The 14,757-nt window shown below is 37.4% G+C and overlaps 1 protein-coding gene across 2 annotated transcripts in view; it reads right to left on the reverse strand.

Annotated features, from left to right (window-relative positions):
* Positions 1–3,567: 3,567 nt before the first annotated feature.
* Positions 3,568–14,757, reverse strand: part of tpo (thyroid peroxidase) — a 28,811-nt gene continuing 17,621 nt past the window's right edge. For both annotated transcript variants that reach the window (XM_031288707.2, XM_035994673.1), the window contains 5 exons: positions 11,717–11,887; positions 6,577–6,814; positions 6,213–6,421; positions 5,927–6,100; positions 3,568–4,340 (listed from right to left, as the gene is read on the reverse strand). In XM_031288707.2, the coding sequence (XP_031144567.1) occupies positions 4,327–4,340; positions 5,927–6,100; positions 6,213–6,421; positions 6,577–6,814; positions 11,717–11,887 (806 nt within the window). In that variant the 3' untranslated portion in view covers positions 3,568–4,326. The remainder of the gene's footprint in view (positions 4,341–5,926; positions 6,101–6,212; positions 6,422–6,576; positions 6,815–11,716; positions 11,888–14,757) is intronic.

A 14,757-nucleotide genomic window follows, 5' to 3' on the forward strand; every position in this document is an offset into this window, starting at 1 on the left:
CAAAATTAGTGTTGGATTTGATTGTTGTAGGTCAAATCCATAAAAATCAGGTCAGATATATTGATTTTTTAAATTTTTTTTTACAATCGGCTCCAAGAGACTGAAACACAAACGTCCAGTATTTATCTGTATGCATTTATTTATTTGAGCAATAGCAGTGCCGTTTAAAGTATAATAATATATAATGCAGTCAATTTAAGAATTCATTTTTCATTTCATTTTCAGAAGATTTTTCATTCATTTTAACTTGACATATTGATTTAAAGTAAATGTTAGAATAAGCAGTGCTTTTTTTATATTTATTGATTTTTATTTATTTTTTGTGTGTGATTAATTGCGTTAACTGTAAAATATGATTTGTATTTTTAAATGTGTAATATGAAGTAATGGTGTGTAATGTGATGTGTAAATTGTATTGTCACATGATAGATTGTAGGACCCCAGGAAGAATAGCTTTAGCTTATGCTTAAGCTAATGGGGATCCAAATAAAACAAACAAAAACATATGTTTACAACATGAAGAGATAGAGTTATGCGGTAGTTAAGCAGTTGCAATCAAGCAATTTTCTCTAGGCATGGATACATAACTATCAATATTAGTAACTCTCAAGATGTAAGCTTTACTGAAAAATGGATTAGTGTTTTGATTAGAATTGATTGATTAGTTTGATTAGAAGTCACACTGTATTTAGGCTGGTTGTTGTAGTATTTGCAGCACAGTTGCCAGCAGTGCAGCCAGGAATATGGATGTAGGGTGTTTTGCAAACTCTGCTATTAGCTAGAAATCAAAGCCAAAAGCCTTAATTTATACTGTGATTACATTTATCACATAGGAGAATTGTGTTCTCATCGGTTGAAAATATGTAAAACAAAGATTAAGCAAATAAAAATGTCAGTTGAAGCAATGCCACATCATTTATTTACAGTGGGTGAACTTAAATTAGAAGCCAGTAGTTGTTGCTCACCTTTTGTTGTTGTCCCTGTAGCGGTCAGGGTTGGCATTGAGCTGCCTGTGGTTCCTGTGGATGAGATCCAGTCTAGTTAGATGGTGCATTATTAAACCAGTCAACATCCAGCAGTGTTACTTCATGCACATCATTAACTGAATGTAATATTCAAATGGTGCCATTAACAAAAAACACCAAATCTTGTGGGAAATTGGCCGGCTGTGGGAGCCATGCTAAATATATACAAGGTGAATAAGTTTGACATTGGCACTAACATTCTTGTTGTCACTAAAATGTTCACAAACATAGACTGTTGCACACTGGTGTCCTCCTGTGGCACAAACTTAGATATTTAAAGTGTTGTGGGTCCTTGTAGGTGACACTTTTAATTAGTATGCATACATGTTTAGTCCAGTTGACTTGGTCACAGTCTATAAATGCATCCTCTTTGTTAACTTTCATACACTACTGATATACAACTGGAAGAAGTATACAAAAGCAATTTTTACCTGCCACAAGCAATTTATTTGCAGTGGGTAAATGTGTACTGTTCATTAGAAGCCAGTAGTTGTTGCTCACTTTTTTTGTTGTCCCTGTAGTGGTCAGGGTTGGCAGTGAGCTGCCTGTGGTTCCTGTGGATGCATTGTTAAACCAGTCAGCTCGCCGCAGTGATACTTCATCTGCTGTAAATCCACTTTGTTGCATATCCTTAATTAGATGTGAATTCAAATGGTGCCATAAACAATAAACACCAAATCTTGTGAGAAATTGGCCTGTTATGGGAGCTATTCTAAATATGTACAAGGTAAAAAATCTTGACATTGTCACTGACATTCTTGTTGTCACTAAAATGTTCACAAACACAGACTGTTGCACACTGGTGTCCTCATGTGGCTGAAAACAGAACAGGGGGAGGATTCTAACATTTATTAAGTCCGGTTGACTTAATTGGTCATAGTGTGTATACATTTGTTCTCGTTAACTTTTATACACTACTGATATACAATTGGAAGAACTCTTTTTACCAAAGTACAAAGACGTGTCACCAAGCTTGCCCTCATTTCTACAATAAATTTGGAAATGCAAAATGTCCTCCCAAAATGAAACGTGAATCCTTTTATTTCAAGAAAAACATCACCCTCATCAGAAATCCAGGTGAACAAGACACCATCTTGAACCTGACCTTGACTGCTCCTGAATTTGAAGAATTTCAGCCTGAAGACTTTGAGCGGTGGTTCCAGGTCAAATTTGGCTCCTGTGATGGCGAGCCTCCATCCTGGCAGCTTGGTGGTGATCCCCAGTAACATCAGCTGTGCATCCTACGCAGCTATGTAAGAGTTGATATTTTTGAAGTCCACAGCTAGACATTTTGAGTTTGCATGATGGTGTCAAACTTTGGCTCCAGAAAAGTCACAATGATTTCTGTTTTCTTCCTTCAGACTCACTGGTCTTCTGCAAAGTTTGGAATCCCTGCCACTGCAGCTTTCACAGGGTGTGAGATCAAGCATAAAGTAGTTCAAGGAGTCATTCACACGTACGTGGCAAAATGCTCTGCTAACAAACCTTTTCAGAAAAGCCGATTACCAATACTGTGATAATAGCTGTATTGATGCTATTCCTTCATTTCAATTTTCCCTCAAACAGGTTGCTCGGTTCCAGATTCCTTAATGATGAGTTCATTTCTATGGGTGTATGACATGGATAATACAATATTGGTTAAAAATTTACAAGACACAAGTTTGGCACATTAACTTTGTTAAGACATTAAGGTATTTTAACTTTAAGTAACTTTTGCCACTTTACTAACAATTATGCGCTTGTCTCCAGTGCAAGGAGACCCCATTGGATGGTAAGTCTGTAAATTACCAGACATTTAAACTTTGACAACAACATTGCATTCTGAAGGTACAATATCTGATACATGAATATTAATCTTTTCACAGAGGACCTCATTTGTGCTGCAGTCGATAGATAGGTGAATTACTGATTTGTCCGGTGCTGAGTTTGTGCAGGTAAAGTTCTTTTACACAATTTAACTGCGTTGACAATGTTTATTGTTTCCTCAGATCACAACTCGAACAAACCATGTCTGTTGCCAATTCCTCTGAAGCCCTGTGCAATTTTACCAGGTAAGCGCCGGACAGAGCCACGGTGCCTCTGCAAAATAGCCTCGGGAAGGAACTTGTTTTGGTGGAATGTGTACGTTCAAAAGTTATTTTAGTCATGCAACAATAAACTCAGATTGGACAGATAGGCTAGCTAGCTGTCTGGATTTACCCTGCAGAGATCTGAGGAGCAGTTAACCATAGTCCTCATAAATCCATGGAGTTTAAAATTCCAACACAAAAAAAGCAGAAGGTAACGGACATCCTGGCGAGCATGATCCGGCGGAATTTCCGGCAGCACCAGAGCATCCCGGAAATGGAACGTCGTGGATATAGACTATGTGCGGTCTAATAATACTAATTATGCTTAGACTTAGCTTATTTTTTTTGACACCAGAGAAGATAAATATACACACTCAATTAGAAGCATTAAAGTGCTGCATGACCGGCACCTTCATTCCCCGTAATTTGATATCTCTACATACATACTGATGGTGTGATGATGACGCAGGATGACAATCACCACAATCAAGCATACATGCATACAAGAGAAACAAAAGGAAACAAAACTTAAAAAATAGATAACTTACAGTTATGTCATGTTCGGCTCTCAGGTTACACTGCAAGGCAGACCAGGACACCAATCATTTTCATGTTAAGTAACAGGTATGACTAATTTGGCCAGATTTCAAAACAGAATAACTTTCCTGTTTTATTATAGGTGGTTTATCATATCATGTTTCTGCTGCTTTATTAGCAATAACTTTTCTGAAGAAAATATTGCACGATGAGCTAGCGTATGAGAACTATCCAAGTGTCATGGTGATTTATTAAAAATGTGCGGCTGTTTAATGTTGTTTTCGGAAGCTGATATCGACATCTTATAAAAAAAAAAAGTTATGCCATGTTAAGAACGGCAAAAGCTGCACTGAAAAAGTCATTTCAAATAAAGCCTTGTATAAATTGTGCAATGTATTGTAAGAAAAGAATGACGAAAATGGCTTGCATTTAAAGTTAGGTGTATATATTTTTATTGAGCAAAATTCAACTTACTGCAATTAAAGTTAAAGTCTACCAAATACAAAACAGATTAAAGAATATTAGCAGTTATTATTAAAATTAAAATAAGGTTTGATTTAAACAAAAATGTCTTATTACATTTTTTTTAAAAACATACTGTTAGTCAACAAAATCATTTTTCAGCAATGTTTTCCTGAGGTTTCTTTTGGTTATATAACTTGAAGCATTTCTTGATCCGCTGCATTCTCAACAACTTAGTGATGATTCCCTGTAAAAACAAACAACATAATGATAGTGATTTCAGTCAACCATACCATAACACGAACATGTCTCTCCCCTTAGCTTGCATACTTTCATATAACTCACAAAGACAGACAGGTTGTGTTGTAATGTTAACACCCAACTCACCTGAGTAAACTGAAAAATACATGATGTCTCCAAAGAACAATTTGTCCCTGGGTCCCATGCATTAAGATTTTTCCCTTTGTTGATTTAGTATTGAATTGTGTAACCTTGTATGTAGGGTGATTCAGTAACAGTAGTGCGGTGAAACCTGCTATACAGTACACAGAAACCTAACTAAGAATTATGAGCGATATTAGAATTTTTCTCACTCACTGTTGCGAAATAAAATATCTTGTAATTAAAAAAAAATTATATTTGGATAATCAGTAATAAGTAATTTGTCAAAATGTTGTTTATTAAAGACCCATTCACTATTGGGTGTTGCTGGGAAAGCCCTCGGATCCAAGTGAACTTTATGCCAGCTGTTGATAAAAGCAACAGTTCAACAGGAAATAAACTTGGAGCCATCAATGTTGTTGTTGGAAAATTATCTACGGGAAGAGACTGGTAGAGTAATTTCAAGTAGATCGAAAGCAGCTTTGTTTGAGTGCCTGAACAATTTGAGTGACTACAGATGCCCAAGCAATTCTGACGTATTAAAGATCTGCCGGTTTTCAGTGACATCAATGACGATCAATCATCAATAACAATGCCTGACTAAGGAGCTAGTACAAGCTCAGCTTGTCAAATCAAGGTTTGTGATCATTATTTGTGTGCTTGTTTTTTCTTTTGTCATCCTTATCTCATTGGAATATAACAATTAACATTTATCTCATAGTTTCCCTAGAATTGTTTGGTCAAATCATTATGAAAAATGTCTCTTTAGTGAACACAGTGTGATTGCCTAGGTTTTTATGTTGATTGATGCATGTGATTTTTCCACATTCCCACAAAGACCTGAAACCACTATTGAGAAAAACTTTTTAAATCAGTCCCTGCTCTGAACTGTGTTACCACTCAATGATCAACCTTTACTAAATTTGAAAAGACATTCTGTTTACTGTGATAAATTGGCTGCTTGAAAAGGTGGTTAAACTGATTCACTATCTCTTGTCTGACATGAAAAATGGGTGGCATTCAAGTGCTGCAGGTGTGATTTAAAAATGCGGTTTAATAATTGCACTTTAGACTTTGACTCATTGGCAGATTTCAAAACTAAAACTATGGTTAAAAATCATAAAGCAGCCGTATTCCCAATATTTTTCCTATTGGAACATTTACATTTCTCCATCAGTACCAGCAGATGGCAGTAAAGCTCCAGTCAGACAAGAGCACTAAAGTACTGCATGTCAAAGGAAAAACGTGTGCTGGGTTATGATTGCGGTTTATAACCAAATCCTTTCAAAGCTGATCTGTATATGTTTCAATATGCAGCAGTTCATACAATCAGGATAAGATAGCGGACAGTGGAATTTCCCTTTTTAAGTTAAACTACTTCACATAGACAGCATGGCAGTCATTACAAACAAATGGTATGAAACAAATCCATGGCAAAAATAGTTCATGTACCTTTACATTGTGGGGGTGGATCACTCCACCGACATCCCTCACAAACTATTGCAGCAGCACCCTTTAACTTGAAACCATGGTAACAGGAGTACAAAGCGACCAGTTTGCCATATGCAGAGGACAAAATAAAATCCCCATTCTTTATCTTTCTTGGAGTACCACACTGTTCTAAGTCTGGAATTGAGAAATAAAAGTTTTTTTATGTTAATGTGTAGAAGAATAATAGACACAAGAAATGTGTATGAATATTGGGACGAGGACTAGCCCAAAAATTTCTTAAGCCCACCTTGACTCTTCTCCTCTCTCCAAGCTTCCAAATGAATCGATGGCATTTGATCACAAGAGATGTAATCATAGGGGTAATTCCCAAACCTGAAAGAATCAGGAGGAACTTCCCTTATGTCGCTGTTGTCACAGATGATGCGAGACAAAGAACCTTTAATAAGCTCAGCCTTCTGTTGCTGGCTGAATATTCCTTCAGCCTCCCACCAAAACCTGAAAAATACAAACGGTTTATTTCAAATCAAACATTTCAATAAATCTTCAGGGGTACACCAAGAAATTTACTTTAACATATGCCATTGTGGTGCAAGTTGAGGTACATAATAATGATAAATAGCATTTTTTAAATCAAGCAAATATTAATGTACCTATCGCCATCACGAAGTGCTTTCATCTGCTTTCCAATCAGGCAAGCAAAGAGGGGACCAGTTCTTGAGCCTGGCAACATGTTCTCAACAAGCCCTCCAAGCCATACATCAATATTGTCAAGATGTTTGTATAGTTGTGCTATCTTCTCGGCAACCCTGTTGTCTCTTACAACCTCTTTGAAACCATCCAGTGTCTTGATCCGCTTCAGTCCACAGAATGATCTCCAATCATTGTATCCTGAAAAAGTAATTTTAGCACAATACAATTTAAAAGTTAGCACACTACTTGACAGAGGGTTATGTGCTGGACTAAATCTTGGCTAGCACAGTAACTCATGATGGGCAATCAATTTGGATGCAGCAGAATCAGATATGTCATCTTTTTTAGTCCATGCTTTCTTCTTCCTTTTCAAAACCTGGCTCCTACATTACCCAAAATGTAACTCAACAGCCACAGATTTGATCAGAGATTCGGGTGTGTCATGCTAATAGCAGCAAATGAAGCCTTGAGTCGCTAGCCTCAAGCAGAGATAAGGAGCGGGCTACAGGGGTTTGGTAAACTCACTTCTTTCTAACTCCACACCCCCCAGATTTTTTATTAATTTTCAAACTTGTAGTCTTCAGCCCAACCTGTTGACTCAAGTGATATCACTAGAGGCAATTTTTCAGACTTCACACAGCTCCCACTGGAGATAAAAAAAGGCTTTAAACTATTTATATTTTACATATAATGTAGTAACGTCACTCCCCAGGACCTGTAAACAGACTTTGATGTGTGAAATTGGTCATTATTGCGAATAGAACGCTGGTGATGCAGGACCCCGACCCGAAGCGGAGAGGTCTTGAATCAGCCCGAAAGGGTTAAATTCGGCTCGCTCTAGAATATCCTGCTTATTACACACTGCTTATAACACACCTTATTTCATGGCTACTCATAAAGAGGTTACCCACTGATGACGCCTGGGTCCCAGTGGGGACGGTAAACTTCACCGCTGATGAACACGGCTCTCCGGCGGAAGCCAGGTCGCCCTGGTGAGTGAGCTAACCATAGAGCTAACTGATGCTCTGTTTGCACTGTTGCCATTAGCGCTCCTCCACCCTCTCTCTCCCTGAGCTCCGTATGAGCACAAATATTATATATATATATATTAGGGCTGTCAAAATAACGCGTTCATTTCGATTAATTAATCTGAGAAAAAATAACGCGTTAAAAAAAACCCCGCAGATTAATCTATTCCATATTGATGTTTGACCCGGAGCCGTTCTAGCCACCATTGGACTGTAAAATGAAGGAGGGAGACGAGAATGTGCTGCCTGGATCATTAACTGGAACATTTACTGATATGTCTGCTCTACTATACTCGACAGCAGCTAACGTTAGCCTACTGCTAGCTAGTTAACACTATACTCGACAGCAGCTAACGTTAGCCTACCGCTAGCTAGTAGCTGGATTAAACACGGTTACAATGCTGACAGCTAACGCTAAACGGTGTAAAGTTTGACTGTGTTTTACTGTAGAGGACTGTGACTCAACGGCGGGATGTAACAATCTGCAGCTGCCGTCGGGAAAAACAACACAGACTTGTGTTCATTGAAACTGGTAAACTACAGCTTCGTGGTGCATTTGAAGTTATTGTAAATTTCCTTGGTGGTTGTTTTTGTCGTTCAACAGCAATTTACTAGTGAAATAAGTTATTGTTTTACATTATTATTAAATCATTTAATTTTGACCATATGGCCTTAGCAATAAACAAGCCGTTCTTTAATGTCACCAACTGTTGTTTAGTACCCTTTTGTTTTCTTTTCTTTTTTTACTTTCTTAAAAAGTATCGGTTCAGGCACCGTTAATTATGTATGCGATTAATTTCGATTAATTAATCACAGAGTCTGTAATTAATTAGATTAATTTTTTTAATCGATTGACAGCCCTAATATATATATGTCAGTCCATGGCAACAGTCTGTTATATTTAGCAATGGTCTGTTATACAGTACAGAAATAGCAAACCGCAGACCAATCACAATCAAGGATTTTAAAAAGCCGTGTAATAAGATAAGATAATTTATAGTTTGAAAACAGATGACAGTAAGTCTTAAGTTAATATGTGCATTTCCCAAAATGTGAAACAGTACTTTTCAAAATCAATGTGAATAGCTTTTCAGTCAGTCAGTAAAATGGATTCTAGGAATTCTGTAAGTAGGCCTACACCTGTTTGTATGACGTGACCATCAGCTCATTATCAATTCTGTTGAGATAATAGTTGAACTGTTTTTTTGGATTTTATGCCCTCTAATGGGGAAAAAAAGTCATTTCTAGCTGTTTGTAAGCCAGTTTAGTTTGGTGTCTTGTGACCTTTGAGCTACAAAACTGTTGAGTAGACATGGGAACTGAACAACTAAACAACTTGGGTTGTTCAGGTCCCATGTCACGTTGTCTACTCAAGTAAGTGAATATTTCCTCTAAACATCACCTTGTTTGTGAATAGTTCGACAGACAAATACTTTGTCATTAAAAACATATTTAAAATTCGCTATTTTCGCTATGACAATTTTTTCAATACTTTTAACAACTTTCCTAAACTCTTAACGCACCAACACACCTACAACACAATTGACAAAACAGTTAATTTCATGCTCAAAACACACATTGTAAACTAAACTCTTAACACTAATTTTCAAAATACAATAATTCACTAACACAATACACTATGTCCACCAAAACAATGCAAACATGTCTCAAAATCAAATAATTCTTCCAAAACACTAACACATGTTCTCTCCCAACAGGAACATTTAGTCAATCATAGCACAATGTCATACAAAACACTAACATCACATGGAATTACAGAAACTGCATTATTTTATATGTCTGTGTTTATAGGTCTGCCCTTATACAATAGATAATAGTATGATGTATTGATCATAGATTGTTTTACACTGCAGTTTCTCTTGAAGCCTCTCTACATTTGTGTTTTGTTGGGTTTAGTAAATGCATGCATTTTGTTTCTTTTGCTGCAGAAATTCAATACAAAAAATGAATGACCCATCTCAGAGTAGCTTTATAGAATGTACGGTTTACTGTATGAAAAAAAGAAGACCGAGACAGAATTGTCCTGGTACTCGTCTTCTCACTCGTGCAGCAATTTTTCTTACTTTCTTTGTGTTCATCTTAATTGTTCCTTTTCCACACAAAATCAGCCCAAATAGGACCTCTTTTACAGTTTTTTATGATCACTGTGACACTTTTTTCCATACTTTTAACAACTTTCCTAAACTCTTAACACAGTTAGCACAACATTTGTCTGTGAAGGCTATACAATTAACACATTTCTTGTTGCTTTGACACAAAATGCATAACACAAATTTAAAATGCTTGAACTTCTTTTACACACAAGCTCCACCAAGACCAAAACAATGGATTATTATTGCCAAATTTACAAATGCTTTCACTCTGTATGTCAGAACAGATAACATTATGTTCTAAACCTAACTTATAGGCTAAAGTCAAAGTGAACAGCTGATCGTATTGTAAATTGAAACACAAATATATCCCCTGCATTTTATACATGCATTTTTTGAGAAACAGCTGATTGAAGTTATGCAAATAGATCAATCACAGCTGATTGCCATCTAGGAAACACACTCAGGTGTTGAGGTTCTTTCAATCGCATGATCATATGGTAGTACAGTAAAAAAGGACCTATTTGAACAATATACTGTAGATGAACACAGAAAATAAGAAAAATGCCTTCATGAGGGAGAGGAAGAGGAGTACCAGGACAATTCTGTCTCTGTCTCCTTTTTTTCATACTCTGAGATGGGTCATTCATTTTTTGTATTGTATCTCTGCAGCAAAAGAAACAAAATGGTGGCCGGGTTGGCTCAGTGGGTAGAGCAGGCGCACATATACTTGGAGGTTTATGCCTCGACGCAGAGGTCCAGGGTTCAAATCCGACTTGTGACGATTTCCTGCATGTCTTCCCCCTCTCTCTCTCCCCTTTCTCAACTAGCTGTCCTGTCAAATAAAGGCAGTAAAGCCCAAAAAATAATCTTGAAAAAAAATATGCATGCATTTACTAAACAAAACAAAAATGTAGAGAGGCTTCAAGAGAAACTGCAGTGCAAAACACAATCTATGATCAATACAATCACTATTGTCTGTTGTATAAGGGCAGACCAGACATATAAAATAATGCAGTTTCTGTAATTCCATGTGATGTTAGTGTTTTGTATGACATTGTGCAGTGATTGACTAAATGTTCCTGTTGGGAGAGAACATGTGTTAGTGTTTTGGAAGAATTATTTGATTTTGAGACATGTTTGCATTGTTTTGGTGGACATAGTGTATTGTGTTAGTGAATTATTGTATTTTGAAAATCAGTGTAGGAGTTTAGTTTACAATGTGTGAATTTGAGCATGAAATTAACTGTTTTGCCAATCGTGTGTTGTAGGTGTGTTGGTGCTTTAAGAGTTTAGGAAAGTTGTTAAAAGTATTGAAAAAAATTGTCATAGTGATTGTGAAAAACTGTACTGTATGTACTACAGTAACATATGGTCATGCGATTGAAAGAACCTCAACACCTGAGTGTGTTTCCTAGATGTCAATCAGCTGTGATCGACCTATTTGCATAACTTCAGTCAGCTGTTTCTCAGTAGCAATGGAAAAAAATGCAGGGGATATATTTGTGTTTCAATTTACAATATGAACAGCTGTTCACTTTGACTTTAGCCTATACGTTGTACCTATAGGTTTAGAACATGATGTTATCTGTTCTGACATACAGTGTGAAAGCATTTGCAAATTGGTCTGTAAAAATCCATTGTTTTGGTCTTGGTTGAGCTTGTGTGTAAAATAATAACATTTTAAATTTGTGTTAACTGTATGCATTTTGTGTCAAAGCAACAATAAATGTGTTAAATGTATAGCCTACACAGACGGATGTTGAGCTAACTGTGTTAAGAGTTTAGGAAAGTTGTTAAAAGTATTGAAAAAATTGTCATAGCGATCGGAAAAAACTGTAACACAGGGAAAGGACAAGGAAACTAGTTTTTATTCTTAGGATTAAACAGGGCATGGTTGTTGATTGTCACTCTGATTTGACAGGCATGACTGGATAGCACTGACTCAGCCCAGCCCTTACCTGGGAGAGCGTGATCACGTCCTCTCTGTAGGTTCAATGAAGCCAGGTCCATGTGCTGTGACACATTCAAGAGTAACAGCCTCTCTGTTAACTCCTCTGTCATCAGCATGTTTGCGCTGACAGCTGATGCTGCAGTTCCAATTGAACCTCTCAGAGTTGGTTCAATTCCACCTAGACACAAAAACAGAAACAAAATTGCTTAATCTTTTCATATTCAGTAGAAAATAAATTTCTTTACTCTATAATCCAAGTGCACATAACAAGATAAGTTTCTTGTTAACATTTCATTTTTGAAAAATTTGGACATCAAAACTAAGAGATCAAGTGAGTTGGTGTCACAAAACTGCAAACAGCACGCTCACTTTTACTTATTTGTAATCCCTTATCCTCAACAGACAAGAAAACCATAGTAGGGGAGAGCCGGGACAGTTGAAACACTTTTTAATTAAACGTAATTTACAAAGCGATCATATCGCACAGAAAGCTAATATTTTGTCACTAGCAACCTACACCTGTCATCTGTCAAATACAGTTGCATTTTCAGCTTTGAACAAAACCGTTCAGGAATTATTACAGCAAAAGTGGGATGTGCATAATGTTTCATTCGTCCCTACTGGCCCGGACAATTGAAACAGCATGGGGGGACGGATGAAACATACAGTTTAAGCCATTTAAACTTCCCACAACTTCAATATTTTACTACATATCATGAATGGTACTCCCAAAAGGTGTTATTTTAGATAGATTGTTGCTGGGCTATACGTCTTTGTGAATGTCTGTTAACAACTAATCGCCGTCATCATGAAGCGGTTATTGAAATATCACGCACTGTGGATGATTCTGCCATTTTTATAGCTAGAACAGTAAGTTTTCCTATTTATATCATGTTTCTATTGTGGAAAATGTCGTTTCATTAGGTTTTTACGTGGGTTAGGGCACTGCACATCCAAATAAGTGCCCTTAACAACCCACAGCCCGTCAGTCTCCATAGGATAACATGGGAAAACTCGACCTGGTGGGCTCAAATATATTTTCATCTTTCTAAAACTGCTTTTCCATGTCTCACCTCCATAAATTATTGTATAAACACAGACATTTGTGCATTTACTTAAAATACATGGAGTTACAGCCAGGTCGGGATGGATGAAACAGCTGTTTCAATCGTCCCGACATAGATATATGCCATTATAGCTTGTTTTGCTTTCCATGTAAACAAGCATGCAATATGAAAGTCTGGGATTGTGGAGAACACTAAATGGTCTACTGAATAAGCATGTAGTCGAACCTTTAAACGAAAAACACTCATTAATAATCGAAAAAATTTACTCGTTTATCGCTTGTAACTCTGTGATAAAAGGAAATAACAGGAAGATATTTGGCTGATAGGAGGTTAACATGCTCTATGTTTTGACCTAAGGAAGTCTGTCTATCATCGTTGCACTCGGAGAAAACTGGAATGTTTCATCTGTCCCGCGTTTCAATCGTCCTGGCGCTCCCCTATATATTGTTGGCGAGTACAGTTTTTTGCTGTTCAGAAAACAGGCTTGTATACCACTCCTTAGTTTGGATTTTCTGCTTCCCCTGGGCTCAAATTTCATTTGAGCAAACATGATGAATGGGCTGTTGGGGATAAATACACTGTTTACCATAACACATAGTTTCATAAAAGGAATAGGCCTGTGCTCGGTGGTATGCATTGCATACACAAACCATTTTCTTAAACTTCCCAGGCAGTTTACCAGTGAAGACAAGAAGAATGAAGGAGAGATACAAATGCAACATTGTAGTCTAGATTTAAAGCCCATGTTGCAGGTTAACCACCACTGTTGATTAGTGGGTACATAAAGCACTCAACATATGTATATCATTGTTAAAAATGTCTCTAAATAGTGTTAAAGGCCAGTTTTTGTCGTTTTTGGTATTAGTGGGTTTTTTTTAACGCAATTCGGTGATGACGTCATGTTGGGGAGACGTGCCTCAGCCTAGTACTAGAACTATGGTGACTGACTGCGATGAGGAAGAGGTGTTTTTACTGTCAGTGAATAGCACCGAGTGAAAGTCAAGGTTTTCTTTATATCTAGTGACAGTGATCATGTCGTTAGTATAGATAAGTACCGGTAAACTAATCTAGATCTAGAAATAGAAGGCATCATGGGCTAACTTGCCAGTCCCCCGACGTTGTAAACACATTTTCGATTAGATATTTCACATTTTGATGGTAGCCTACTAGCTCCAGTAACAACATTTGCCTAGTGTTTATTTATTACTTGGACGGGGATACTGTTCGGCTTTTCACAAGTTTATAGACAGCTAGCTAACGCTGTTGCGCTAACGTTAGCAAAATGTCGGCATAGCGTTAGCTAGCTGTCTAGACAGCTAGGTAAATATTACGACTGCCTTCGGAGTTTCCTATATCTGCGACCACGTTGTCAACATAAGACATGTGGCGTTAGTGCTCCTTTTGTACCATAATTGTATTGAATGAAATGTTAAGCTTCGTTCCTACGAGATGGGTGGGTTTCACACAAAGCTAACTGGCTATAGTTAACCTCTATGTATGCTAGCGGAATTAGCTAACATTGCGTAGCCAGCCAGCAACTTCAGCAGTACTTTCAGCAAGCTAACCACGACAGCTAACACATCCACATGTGTCTCCATTTCAAACATCACTGCAGGTTGACTGCTTTTAGCAGCAGAGGTTGATTGTGGGGGCGACAATACTGTTGTGGTTAGCTCGCCGAAACTACTGCCGATTGCCGAAGATGCTGGCTGCCTACGCAACGTTAGCTAATTCCGCTAGCATACGTACAGGCTAACTATAGTCAGTTAGCTTTGTGTGTAACGTAACAAAAACACACCCATCTCGTAGGAGCGAAGCTTAACATTTTATTCAATAAAATTATGGTACAAAAGGGGCACTAACGCCACATGGATGCAGATATAGGAAACTCCGAAGGCAGTCATAATATTTACCTAGCTAGCAGTCTAGCCTAACGCTGTTGCGCTAACGTTAGCAAACGTCGGCGTAGCTAGCTGTCTAA

The sequence above is a fragment of the Sander lucioperca genome, chromosome 18 (genome assembly GCF_008315115.2).
Source record: "Sander lucioperca isolate FBNREF2018 chromosome 18, SLUC_FBN_1.2, whole genome shotgun sequence".
Taxonomy (NCBI): domain Eukaryota; kingdom Metazoa; phylum Chordata; class Actinopteri; order Perciformes; family Percidae; genus Sander; species Sander lucioperca.